Below are 13,670 nucleotides of genomic sequence, written 5' to 3' on the forward strand. Positions count from 1 at the left end.
TGCGCACTTCACCAGAACAAATTCGCTAGTTGGATTTCTCATCCTCAGATTAACATGAACCGCTTGAGAGCAACCGGGTTTCCTGGAGCGACACAGCTGCATTATTTCTGTATTGGTTGCGGCATAGTATTTCAGACACCTGTGAGATCATCCCTGGCAGCGAACAAAAATCACTAGATACAACGTACCAACCAGCACGACGTTTCTCATTCTGTTAGACATACTGAGACGTAAGTTTCACACTGTGCGAGAATTCCTCAGCTAAATGCGCAGAAACCATGAAATTAAATGACTGATCCCGTAGGTGAGTACCATTACTCTAAAAATAAAGGTCTACAACACAGTCAGGTTAAGATGTAACGTACAATGAACCTTCGTAAGCATGTATGAAACGAATTCCAATGCTTGATAAGCAACGCCGAAATAAAGTCTGTGCAGTCGGCTTATTCATTGATTGAATTTCTGTAAGCGACTGATGTACGGTGAGTCAATCATCGTGCGCACACAATCCAACACTCACGTTGGTGATGTTCTGATCCAATGACATTTATTCTACAAGTTCGAAAAAACCGCACGAATCCAACACCACTGAAGGGGCAGTTCGAATAGAGGGGGATTATTTCTAGAAAACCTATCGTAACAGCCGTTCATCCTGCATCACTCTTACCAGAAGAAACAGTGCGCATCAAATCCGATTAAGCTCCTCAGGGTTGGCAAATATGGTAATGATCACAGTCTCTACACGTTTCAAAGCATTCTACATAATAAGTATAGACAACAAGACTCAGGGAAACGATCGCTCTATGTTGGGGGTGTATGCTTTCAATTTCGGTGTTCGATAAACCAACATACATACTTGTGCCCACAGAAACGAATTTTGTACAACCAGTGCTTAGTGTTTTGACTGATTTTTAAGACCATACGGTTATGGCATAGTTAGTGTTTCAACGAACCGTCCAACATGCACTAACTGACCGTTCTAATCCTGGTTGCCGATCTTTTCTAGAAACAGAATCGCATCCATAACAATACAGAGCAGAAGACAGGATGCTATATATCCGACACCGAAGTATCTCAGCGGGTCGAAAGAAGGACGGCTAGTAAAGAAGTCATTCATTTCTATGCGGTATGTGGGAGTTGTTCAGTTTTGCTGACTGAACATATCCCTGTGAAAAGCACGCTTCTCTTTGTCGTTATATTGAAAAGGACAAGGCTACCTGGTCGACGCCTGGGTTCAAACTTCGCCATGGAAAAGCTGGCATCCCATTAAACTTGGACCGGATTGACAATGTTTAAAATCATCTACTGCAAGCTCCGTTGTGCCAGTCTTCCAGAGCTACTTGCCATCCAACATCCAAAAATTTGCGGAGTTGGTTAATTATACAGCAAAATGACAAAATCGATGAATCTGCACACGCAGCTTGACCGCTTCTAGCCGAATCCCACATGGACACCTCAATACAACACTATATGGGGCTAGCCCACGCCAATTATCATTCACTCACAGAGATGACTTGACTGGTCCCACTATTCTCGGACACTTACAATCAAATAGTGCACCGTGTGAATGAATTGGTTGGTGCCTGTCCTTCACCAACCCCGCTGAATGCACGAGATCGAAAAGGGTCAAAGTCAGTTTACCCGTGGCGAAACTAGTTCGGACAATTGTGAAGTGTGCCGGGAAACGGTACAACCAACGGGTTTTGACAAGATTTTGATGATCCACAAAGTTTCGATCATCAGAATAAGTTGAAGAGTTTGGGATGAGCATCGATCGAATGCGCAAAGAAGCATCCGTGTGCAGTTCAGATATTCAAGAAACAGTATTAAGAGGGCCTATCGCATTCACAACGCTATTGTTGAACCCCAGTCCACCGAATTCATCTAAGTTAACACTGATGTTCGTCAAGAACAAGTTTTCACGTAGGGTGTTGTCAATCATGAGGCGAGTGACGGATTGCCTAGGAGAGTCGTGAACCAAGCTCCTGATTCAAAAGTCTTAAGGGCGAAGCAGCAGGTACAGGAAGGTTACTGTAGAGTAGTCACAAAATGCCTTGTTTGTCCTTTGTCACATTACCCAGCTTGAATCACTACTCTACCATAATCCATTGAAAACAATGACAGAGGACACGCTTCCGATTCGATGCCAGCAAGGAATAGATCGGTGTACGTAGCCACACAATCTAATGAGAATATACGTTGACATTCCTCAGTATACCTAATTATATTGGTATCGGTGTGTGCATGAGTCAGAGTTGATGGAAAATATGGCAGTTCACCGGAGCTGGTGAGTGAGTGAGTGAGCGCACAAGCACAGAGAGACGCACAAGCTGGCGTATGACTTATGTTCCGGTAAAGAAAAAACTGACCTGAATCAATGTCAACCAGCAAGGATAAAGAACAAACAAGCCGGGTCATATTCAAGCAACTTCATTGTCTGGTACACGTGGATGACTATGATTTACACAATTATCAGAAGTGTTCAAGGAAAGTGGCAAACAGAATAAGAATGCCGGGGCGAAAAAGGCGATTTGCTTACTCGCGATAAATCTGTTCTGTGTGAACATATCGACCGCTACGCAAATGCTGCACCTGATTGAACAGACCATTAAGTTTTGTCTCCAAAGTGCCCAACTGTTCGCTCCAACGGCACAAGCGTCCACCACGTTGAGAGTCCAGCATGGAAGTGACCGATGGTTCAGTCTTTGGTAAAGTGATAAATCGGCGAGATAAGCGTGTCAATTAACATAAAACTGCAACAAAGTAGGAGAACCCTCTAGAAAAATGACACGGCAGATGAGAAAGGCCAATAAGGAGTAGGACTGCACTGCAAGCACGAATAAGAGATTAAATACGGGCGCTGTGGATGATTTATTGCGTCCTCTCATTCTTCAAAATACAATAGTGTGAGACCGTTTGGTTACTATTTACTTGTCTATATAGCATCAATAAAATCTCCCAATATATAACATTCAAGTAATACATCTTCGTGAAATCCAAGTTGTAACAGTTCGGTTTTAGGTAGTGCGAAGTGTACTGGGAAAAAATGCAAAACAGGACAACTCACTTCGACTAGACGACGTTCCAATGCAGTAAGCTGTGACTCCACAGCACGACATTCCCGCACAATACGATCAGCGGCCCATTGTAATCGATCTAGTCGACGCACATCGCTGAGTGCAGCCAACTCCCGCTCCTCAAGAGCAGTGTTGTACTCGTCCCATAATCGGTTGATTTGCTCAATTCGCAAGAACGGGTCATTCGGAATGTGTCCAGCTCGAATTCCAGGCTAGAAAGAATGTTAAGAGATATTAGGCCGCCAAAAGGACGAGGAAGGCGGTCGCACAGTTGAAAAGGATATGGGACAACCAGACAAACCTTTAGGTCTTCAAACATTCGGATTAATTGTTGACGCTCCCGTTCTCGTCGAGGTCGCTCTTCCAGACGATGCCTTTTGATTTCTCCCATTACACGTTGTTGAACGCCTTTCAAGTCTGATGGAAAATTTCGTGCATTCATGCGATCAGTGGTCAGTCGAAGCCATTGGGCAAGTTCAGTAGCAAGGGATCGATATTCCAACCACTGTGTCCTGAGTGCAGAGGACTGGTCTGATGGAAGATGTCCCAAAACGGATCCATGGGAAATGGATACTGGTTCTAGGACAGATTCACGATAAAGCGCGGGAAGCGGGGGGATCGACGGGGAGTCTGTAGCGAGGGCCTCATACAGTGAGGCTATATAGGTTATAATGGAACGTTCGTCTGTGGTGGACACAAGGTCTGGAACACAAAAATACATGGCGCTATTAAGCGGGCCTGCACAATTAAAGAATATGCGTGACCATAACCAACTGAATAAACGTTAACCAACAAGCACGTGACTCACATTCCTATCAGGAGCTAATTCGTATTCCCCTAAGCTCATTTCAAACAAAGATTTCCAGAACCAAACTGTCATCCACATGGTTAGGTGGTTTCCGCTTCTCTCCGACTAGTTCTCCTGCGAGGATTTCAAAATATGACATACCCTTGGAACAATAACAACGTAAGTGTTCCAAAGCGATGTTCGTTAATCATCTTGTATTCTGTGTTACCGGGTATTTTTCCAAATTTGTAGTCACGCATTTCGGCCTCCAACCCCAGGTTAATATGCAAGAAATGAGAGCTTCAAACCAAATAGCCCAAACAGAAATATTAAGCATTCACTGCATGGGACAAATTGCGCCTGAAATTGAAGTTAGCAAGTTCGAGAATGAAACAAGGATCCATTGCATAGATTCTATCTTTAGTGATAAGCTAAGAAACGGTAGAAATGGTCGTTTTTGTAACCTTCAGAAATAATCACTAAAAAGGCTTGAATTCGGTTATCAACTTCCTTCCATTTTTTGTCATTTAGCAACAACGTGACATCAGTAATGAACATCAGTGAGGACGGTAATGACTACGAATGGACTTCAAATAAAATAAAATTCCTCGCAATTAATTTCAAATGACCATTTGCAGAATTCGTTTTGCCGTGCTGTCAACTGTCGCGCGATTATAATTTTCACACACTCCAAAGGAGATCGGCGTTAAATACCTGCAAAAATAATCGATCGATGACAAAGTGAGACGCGCCTAACTTGTCAACTCCGTGTTTGTTGCCCTTGTTGCTGAGTCGATGGCAATCGGTCTTTTTACGGTTAGTCACATACGAGCTCATGCATCACGCAGAGTATGTGGATAATTCTGCGTACACAACCTGCTACGGTGACAAAACAACGGAAGGGATGGAGCATTTAGAATCGTAATCCTGAAGAGACGTTGTCACTTATAAACAGAGTGGATAAGCTCAAACATGAAACGCAAAATTTGTAGCACGGGCCGGATTGTTGTCAGTACTAACTAGTGTCAGATTAGACGCAATTGGTTTTCGTCCCAGAATGAAAAAATCACGGAATTTGAAATCACGGACCGCACAGAAAGAGAACTTTACATCGTGTGAAATGCATCAAAACGCGAAGTCTCCTTACTCTCTCAACTGACCATTGGATTAAACGGTCAACTGACTGGCCAATAAAGCCACAACCTCGCTCATAGGTTTGCAGAAAACGGGACTACTGTAACGATCACGTGCAGGATAGCAGACCTGTCGTTAAACTAGTCAAATCATCTCATTACCGAGACATCATCAAGGCAACGATACAGTTCATTTCAAAACAGTAAACACACGTGTCTGAATATGAGAAAACAGTGGCGGAAACAAAGTGCTACGGGCGAATTGCATAATTAACACATTGCAATGGCATTTCGTGGTTACCTGTGGAACTGATTCCTCCAGAATAAGTATGTAATTGAGTAAGCATACTATAATTCTTATTAGTTCAGAAAAGCGTTCTCACGAACTTGGTTGGGAATAGCTCGATATGATGTTTCGAATATGTGATGTGTACGCAGCTTTGGAAGCTAACTTTATCACGCTGAGCTAAGCTCTACCCTCGTTACAACACAACTCGTTCTAAGGTTACCCAGGCTTTTCTTAGCTTTATACAGACGGTTGCCCAACGCATCTTCCACTTTCGCTTCCCCGATATCAAGTGTCATCCAAAGTGGCCTTCTCGTGTCGTACAGACGGTGTACATCCGTTTACATCAACTCAGATTCAGTACTTTGAGGACACCCCGGGACAGTGCCTGGCGTCGTTGATGAAGAAGACATACTACACTTCCTCAACTTCCCCATTATCAACCCTGCAACCACCCACCGCGAAAACAAAGCTAAGTGTGACCTGCATACCTTCGTAAAAACTAGTAGCCGGGACATTAGTGTATATCCACTGTAAGAGCCCTCTGTGAAGAACCATAGAAGCGCATGAGTGTACTGTTTCAGGTGTCATCGTGTCATTTGTGGAGCTTCACCGGTGCTTGAATTCCTTATAACGTCAGCCTAACGTACCGTCACTTTCGCTGGAAAGCGCGGAGTGGAATTATAACGAGAGTGAAGAGTAAGTTGGCTCTATTTTGCAATGTGGTTAGCGTGGCCGGCCAGGAACTAAATGACTCCGGAGACAGCTAAAGTGCAACGAAAGTTATACAGTGATTCACTGTTCCACCTGTTGTGACGGAGTAAAACTTTGTGCGGCGATGATGCCTCTTCTTGTGGGTCTAGTAGATGCGGATGAACACGCATGCTAAGTGCAGAAAGGTCCATAAATAGCTATCGAACAATTGTAGGAATGAATATTAGGTTAAAAGTTGTTCCCTTCTGAAGGGACCGCATCCAGATGTTGCCTACTAATGGACAATCAATATTACGAATGAACCAACGGAACCTAAATATAAGGAAAAAACAAGCAAGAAACCACAAGCATAAGTGGATGATACTGTGCTGTTAACCTTTCGCTTTAATGTAACCCGCACTTTGGGCACAAAAACGGCGTGCTCAAGATGTTTCTACATATCCACCATTTCACGTCTTTCATCCATTGGACGAAATAGGACAAGGCACTGCTTCCATCGCAGTGTCAGTGAAAGGCCAGAGATTCCATAAATTAGCGTGAATGACGTTCACATTTTCGAACTACACCAACTAAATGCGGCAAGGTTTCAATCCAAGTGACCGATAATGAACACAGTAAATTCCGAAGAATAGAGGGTAGGATACTCAATGCACACAAGGACCCACAGAACGTCACAGCTCTTGGTTTCTGTTAAGAACTTGACCAACGTCTCTCAACAAGTGGTCCGTGTTCCGGGGCGAAAAGTATCCTCCTGAAGGCCCAAAAAACCTTCAAAGAACCAGTTGGATGCGGTATCTTCGGAGGATGACAACCATTTGATACTGCATGCAAAAGCAACTGTGAGCATACTTCACAGATGGAACAGTGTTCCGTTTGAATAATAGACCAAGAGCGGTTGAAGTGTTTCAATTCAAACGGCATTTCGATACCTCAGACTCATTTAGCTCATTACCACCTGAGTCAGGCCCCAAACAAGGCAGGTTCACCAGTTCAAATGATCGAGATGTTGCCTTTTGGACACCAAACAACGGGTTCAAGCGAGGAATCGTTTGAAGGACTTTGAGGTCTACACAGACAACCAGAATTTTTCACATGCTTACAAACTGTGAAGCACGCGCATGCTTACGGACAGAATTTCACACAGCTCAGGAGGGAAGATTCCACAAAATCAGAATATGATGGCGTACAACTACTTCTAGATACGCTTTTTCAATGCACGTAATCCGCGGAAGATAAAGTCCTAATCTGTGGCTCAAGATGTACTTTTATTTTCGATTCGAATTTGGTTTCCCTGCCTCAGAAAGATAAATTACGGTTTCCCATACTCCATGAAACGCGACCCAAACTCGCGGAAGGACGTAGTTCTCAAAATTGTTTCATATACAGCAGAGACCAAATAAGTTTTGCGTTGTGGCTCACTCTTTTGCCAAGGCTTTCACGCCAAACTACGCCCTGTTGATATAACAAGTACGATGATGAATCGAGAGTAAAAGGAATAGTAGTTATTCCCGACAGTTTTTTAGCCACACAATTTCCACATCTCTTCTTGCCAAGCATGAAAAAAAACACTTGACTTTCTTTGATGAAGTGGACGAAAAAAAAACACTTGACTTTCTTTGATGATAGTGGACGTGTAAGTAAAATTCAAGGTTATATTCACCTTCTCGAAAATCAGTCTAACTAGCCAAACCGAAAAATTACTTGAACACTTAAACATAGTTCATGGCTTGGCTAAAATTATTCATAATGGGTAGCCGATACGGATAAACTACGGGAGGAAATTGTGAACTAGGAAAGTGACAAACCAGTTACCTTCAGCATCGAACAGGCGGACAACATGAAGTTCTCTTTCAGCCAACGTGAAGGCCAACTCCAAGTTCTGACTTGGTGATTGACGATCAACAACATGGAAATCGACTAGTTCCGGCCTGTTGGATGGAAAGTTAAAAAGAGCAGTATAGAATTCATCTGCAACAACATCCAGCGATGGAACTAAAGCCCAGTGCGCCAGTAACGTACCGTGTGGTGCACCAGCGAAGAAAATAGGCGCAGAAAGGATGGCGTTATGAGTGTACTCACACTCGCCCCGGTACCTAGATTACCCAATAATACATCCTCAAAACCCGATCTCATGAAATCACTTCCACTTTCGCTAGCTGAATTCACACGAGCCAGAACCTCACGGTCACCCAGCACACTTAATGACATGTTTTCCAGGCTCAAAGTCTCTTCAGGTAAAACCTAATGAAAATCACAGGCTAGGCATGTCAAACTTAATTTCAACCAGAAATTCACCGACATAAGTAGATCTCAAAACACTCTGCACTGCTTTAAAACATTTATTCATAAATGAATGTTCAAAGTACTGCGGTTATTGCTGTGAGTTCATAAAACTCATTTTGGATTATTGCGAGCCCCCTTCTGCTTCAATGAGATAGAGCAAAGGTCTGGTAGTATAGTGGCGAGAATCAGCCCGAGCCACCTTGATAATTATTTTCAAGCGTTTTGTGCATTATACACAGATGACTCGGTAGTTTGAGCGCGAACTAGCTGACCGGAACGGCCGTGGTTCGAATTCAACCTCTGCATTTCGGTTTCTCCTGTTTAGGTTTGGGCAACCTAGCAATATCTTAACCCTCGTGCTTCCTTCCGGTATCATGGCAGCTAAGCGCCAAAAGGCCGTTACAGCTGGACGATTATCATTCATTATTATTGTACACAATTATGGAGAATCAAAATTCACTAGTTTCTATAGGATGATTTCGCTGCTGTTCACCGAAGAAAACTGAGATCAAAGTCACCGCGCGGCTAAAGCGTGGGCGGTAATTCACATGATGTTTGCCTGGATTGGTAGGGACAATCCACACACGCTGAATCAGCCGGGAAACAGTAATAACTCTGACAAAACCTAACGGGGATGGGCCACTTTTTAAAACCGCCAGGGAAGAAATCGTGTTGCTTCTGGGTATTAGCAAAAAGTCATTCATGCGATTTTTATTAGTTTATTATGTACGCATGTGGTTGAACGTGAGGGGAAGATTCAGTATTTGGGGTTTCCAGTGCAAAATACAACGAACAACAAAAGATCAAGAGATTGTCGGCAATCGGTCATTAAGGTATGAATGAAAGACCGACAACACCATTGGGGAGAGGGGAGGACCAATCCAATTTCAACTCAATTTATCAGCCATAAGCCGTGTATCATAGGTACATTGGCTTCGGCTGCTACAGTTCCGACCACAAGAGAACGGGAGGGTGTGGGACAAACAGGTAGGCCTGGAAGGCAATGGTATGTTCAGTTAGTTCAGAAACTGGGTAGCTACACATTGAAGGCGATGGATTTGATGAAGGAACTCCACTGACTGCGCGACTGCGCCATTTCTGAGAGTGTCATTAACCATTGGTGAAATAATTTACGGGGTCCCCATCCAGGTAGGCGGCAGTTGTCGACCCAACTCAGTTCACTCATTAGTGTCTTCATACTTCGTTGCAAGGTCATACAGTGTCAACCTTTCAGTCGCTTCCACTCAGCACAGGGCTGAACGAAAAGAGCTATGCGAGACAGACGGTCTTCTGACATGTGGAGTACATATCGAATCAGCGTAACCTATAAAGCCTGAGTAATTCGTCTATCGCTGGAGAGTTCCTTTTTCCTAAAACCATCTGGAGTACCTCAGCATTATTAATCCGGTGTTCGCACCAGGTCTGACCAATACATCGGAGACACCGGTGGTCAAACAATGATATCTTTCGTATGTCCTCTGCGCGTAGGGCCACGTCTCTGATCCATGGAGCAGTATGGATCGCACCGCCTCAGTGTACACTCTACCCTTGGCTGACAAACTCACGTCACTTCGACGCCGTAGGTGTCGGAATTTGGTAAAAGCTGGTTTGCCTTTCCCATTTCGAGAAGTAATCTAATCTCCTGCCAGTCGATCGGAACTTATACAACTACTCAGTTAATCAAATTTATCTACTACGTCGATTGGCTCACCTACAGGCATGAGGTGTGGGTTTGATTCAACCCAGTCATGTAGAAGCATTTCACACTTTGGAGGTGTGAAGAGCATCCAAACCTTGCGGCAGAGTTATTAAGGTTATTTGAAATCGTTTGCATTTGGGAAGTATATGAACCAAGGAGAGCAATATCGCCAATTTATGTGAGGGAACCTCCCGGGAGGATTTCGACACCAGAGGACCCAGAGTCAGGCGGACGAATTTCAAGCAGCATATCAATAACAAAGCTGAGGAGGAAAGGTGAAACAGGGCAGCCTTGTCGTACACTACTGGACACGGTGAACTCAGGCGAAAACTTCCCGTATACTCGTACGCGGGGTACAGACCATTCGCGCCAGGTGCCTTGCCGCGCTCCAGGATTGATATCTCACGTTGGATTTCTGTTGTTGATGGCTAGTTGGTGTTTATAGGAAATTCAGAGCTATCACCTGTTGCCCGGAATGTGATGTGTGATTCCCAGAAGCCCAATAACATCTGTTGACCTTCAGCCCATCCTTCGGCACAATGAAACAGACTAGTCAACAAATTAAGCCACTGGACGTCTCAGACCTGAGTGTCTTGTACACCACAGAAAAACAGAAGTCATGAGTTGAAAGATGTTAGTTTTTTCAGTCAGAGGGCCTGGCACGCCTCAGTTTTTATTACCATCTATTTCTCAGAGGTATTTGCTACTTTCTTCTATTTCGTAAAGAGATTACTAGAAAATGGAATCCTTTACTCGCCTCCTTTGAGGAGTGCATCCGGAATGAAGTCCGGTCATAATACACGTATACCAGGTTATGGCCTACAGAGGGGACCTTAGCTTTCTGGGTCAAACGGTGAAGCTGACGAGGCATCACTTGGTAAGGTAGAATGAAGGGAGCTGCAGCGATTCTGGGACTGTCAGCGATAACGTCCACATGCCTCTGCCTGAGCTCCGGTAGTAATGATGCAACATACGGCTATGAACCAATATAGACAGCGTCCGTGCTATCAGCTTACATGCATACCGCATGACTAAAAGGCTGGTGGATACACAAACATCCCGAGCAACACTAGGCTCCTTTCCTTCCTCATTTCTTTCATTCCTTAAAGTACGGGGGCGATAGCGACGAGATTACCCTTCGACATAGAGGTAGAACATATTCTCCATAAGTAGGATCGATTGAAATTAACCGACAGTCGTGTTTGGGTTTCGTTAGGCAATTTCAGCTCCCGGATTTTAGTAGACACTTTCTGCCTCACCAGGAAACGTGATTTGGCTTAGCGTGAGCGGTCATGAGCAGTGGTAAGCAGGAAAATCCAAGATCATGTTATCGATCCTACGGATGATCTTGCGGGAAACATTCAAGCGTAGTCACCGTGTTGTGAAAAGACTAGATGAACAGGGCAGTAAAAACGATAGCCAGAACCAACTGATGGAAAGTTGATGAACACTTTGTGGGCGGGTTGGCGATACGTGTAAAAATAGCGCATCCTATATTGATTACAGGCGGGTTTGCTTTACAAAGTAATGAAACAAACAAACTGGACAGCATGAACCCATCAGTTGAAGATTAATTGGCTAAACAACGTTTGAAAAGTAACTCTCAGAAGTGAGATAAGCAAGCAAAAGAAAGTCGAGTGAATTGCAAACAAAAAATTGTGCCAAGATTACTAAAATAGACCATATTAGTACTGACGCGGAATGGTTCCTGCAGATGAGTGGGAAACGGATGGACGCATTTCCAGAAGTATGATTAAGTAAGTACCATCACTGATCGGGATCAAGAGCAATCACTGAGACTGGGAAAACTGGCTAGATAGGAGATTGAGGCATGTTGCCGAAGAAATTCTACAGGATTATCGAAAGAGGTTGGCAGCCAATCGGAGAAACGGACTTGTCCGCAACCAATCAATGCGACCAACACCGATACCGTCACCACTTATACTCTTACCATAATGTGGGCTCATCAAACCATGCTCATATAAGACTCAGTTTGACTGTGCGAAGTATAAAAGCCATTACCAGCAAACTCAGCTGCGTTGGTCACTGCCGTCTCCCTCGATGCGGACCCCGAGACAGGCCACATCAATGGATAGAGAGATTGTCAGACATGGCCCAGTCACGCCCTCAATGGCGCTCATGAATCTAAGCCATTACCTTCAATCCATAGCTCCCTTTCCAATCCCCCCACTTAACAGTCCACCTACAGTGCTGTATTTGCGCACTAATTTATCAGCTCCCGCCTCCAGTGCACGGCTATCTTCCTCACCTCCCCGAATCATCGGTGAACGAAACTGAGGCAGCTACAACCACTGTAAGACGAGTACGGGGTTATTACAGCTGACAATGATGATGGTGGTGGACATTTACGGTTGGTCTGCCGTTAGTTGAATAAGATGGCGCAAATTCCTCCATTGTAAACATCGTGTTTGATCTAATGATGACCGGATACCAAATTCAACAGTCTTCAGTATGGATTCATAGATGACGCTTTTATAGCCAAAACTGACTAGAAGAAATCAGCCATGGGGATTCGTGAGCCTGATTCTCTTCGAAAGAACTTGGAATCCTCTGCGACTTGAATTGGTATAGAGATATTTGTCTGCCTAGCGCACAGTCAGTATATACTGCGGAGCTAACCGCAAGCATAGCAATGGTCATTCAAATCCGAGTATTTTCTCACTTCAGCTTGACTATGCAACAGGCTTTTCATAGTAACACTCAGAAGACAAACGAAATAATCTGGTTAGAGTGCGGAAATTAAAGTAGGCTATGCAAACTTATTGAAATCGTGTCATACGATTTCTTAGCTTCTGTAACTTTGAAAAACTGGAATACAATTCGGAAAGACAACGGAAACTCACCGATAGCGATGAATGAGCGTCAGGAAGGCTCGTCCATCAAGCCAGGAAGTAGAGAAATCGCGGACAAAAACGCCAGGATAACCAGTGGTCACAGCACGACACCAGTTCAGGAGACTTTGTTTTGCAACCTCGTCTACTGGAACGTTCGTGTTCAGAGAGACGCTGACTCCAGTCTGATTTTGTAACACTTCAGTAACCTACCAGCGAACACAAAACGGAATCATATATTCGTTGGCAGCGCCGCTGCTAAACATAATCATTGTTGTGAAGTGGGACAATCGATAAGTTCAGGATCAACATCAGAAAATGAACCGGCAGAATGAGCCGGGAAGTTGTCATACATAAGCCAACACCGGCATGAACTTGAAAACGGAGCCTAACCGTAATGCATGGTCGGCAGCAGCGGCAGTCATGTTGCATCGCAGAGATTGTTAAACGAGGTCGACAGTATCCTCAACAGCCAGTGACTCACAGCTGCAGCCAATCGCAAAGAGCATTGCGAGCACTTTTAGATCAATCAGGTTGAGGGTAAATCTGAAGTGCTTTGGGGCAGTAGATGGACTACAGTGTGTAATATTCCTTCAATGCATGAACTGTCGAGCACAAACGGGAATGAACCAGATCGGCATAACCATTCTACAGCAATCAGTTTCCGAGTGTGACAAATACAGGTCAATACTCTAAAGTTCCTTTCACGACAATCAGGTTGCAAAAACGGACGCCAATTTCCGTCTCATTTCGTTCACAATTCGGTATGCATTCTATAGAGTAAACATAATTGTTATATATATATATATATATATATATATACCTTCTACAAAGCTAAT

General features: G+C 44.0%; 1 protein-coding gene across 1 annotated transcript in view; it reads right to left on the reverse strand.

Moving 5' to 3' along the window:
- Positions 1-13,670, reverse strand: part of T265_14174 (hypothetical protein) — a gene marked incomplete at both ends in the record, with an annotated part of 81,065 nt that overhangs the window by 35,683 nt on the left and 31,712 nt on the right. Inside the window, 5 exons of the mRNA XM_009172382.1 lie at positions 2,540-2,703; positions 3,068-3,289; positions 3,379-3,779; positions 7,810-7,925; positions 12,844-13,040. Coding sequence (XP_009170646.1) covers positions 2,540-2,703; positions 3,068-3,289; positions 3,379-3,779; positions 7,810-7,925; positions 12,844-13,040 — 1,100 coding nt within the window. The remainder of the gene's footprint in view (positions 1-2,539; positions 2,704-3,067; positions 3,290-3,378; positions 3,780-7,809; positions 7,926-12,843; positions 13,041-13,670) is intronic.

The sequence above is a fragment of the Opisthorchis viverrini genome (genome assembly GCF_000715545.1).
Source record: "Opisthorchis viverrini unplaced genomic scaffold opera_v5_154, whole genome shotgun sequence".
NCBI classification, from domain to species: domain Eukaryota; kingdom Metazoa; phylum Platyhelminthes; class Trematoda; order Opisthorchiida; family Opisthorchiidae; genus Opisthorchis; species Opisthorchis viverrini.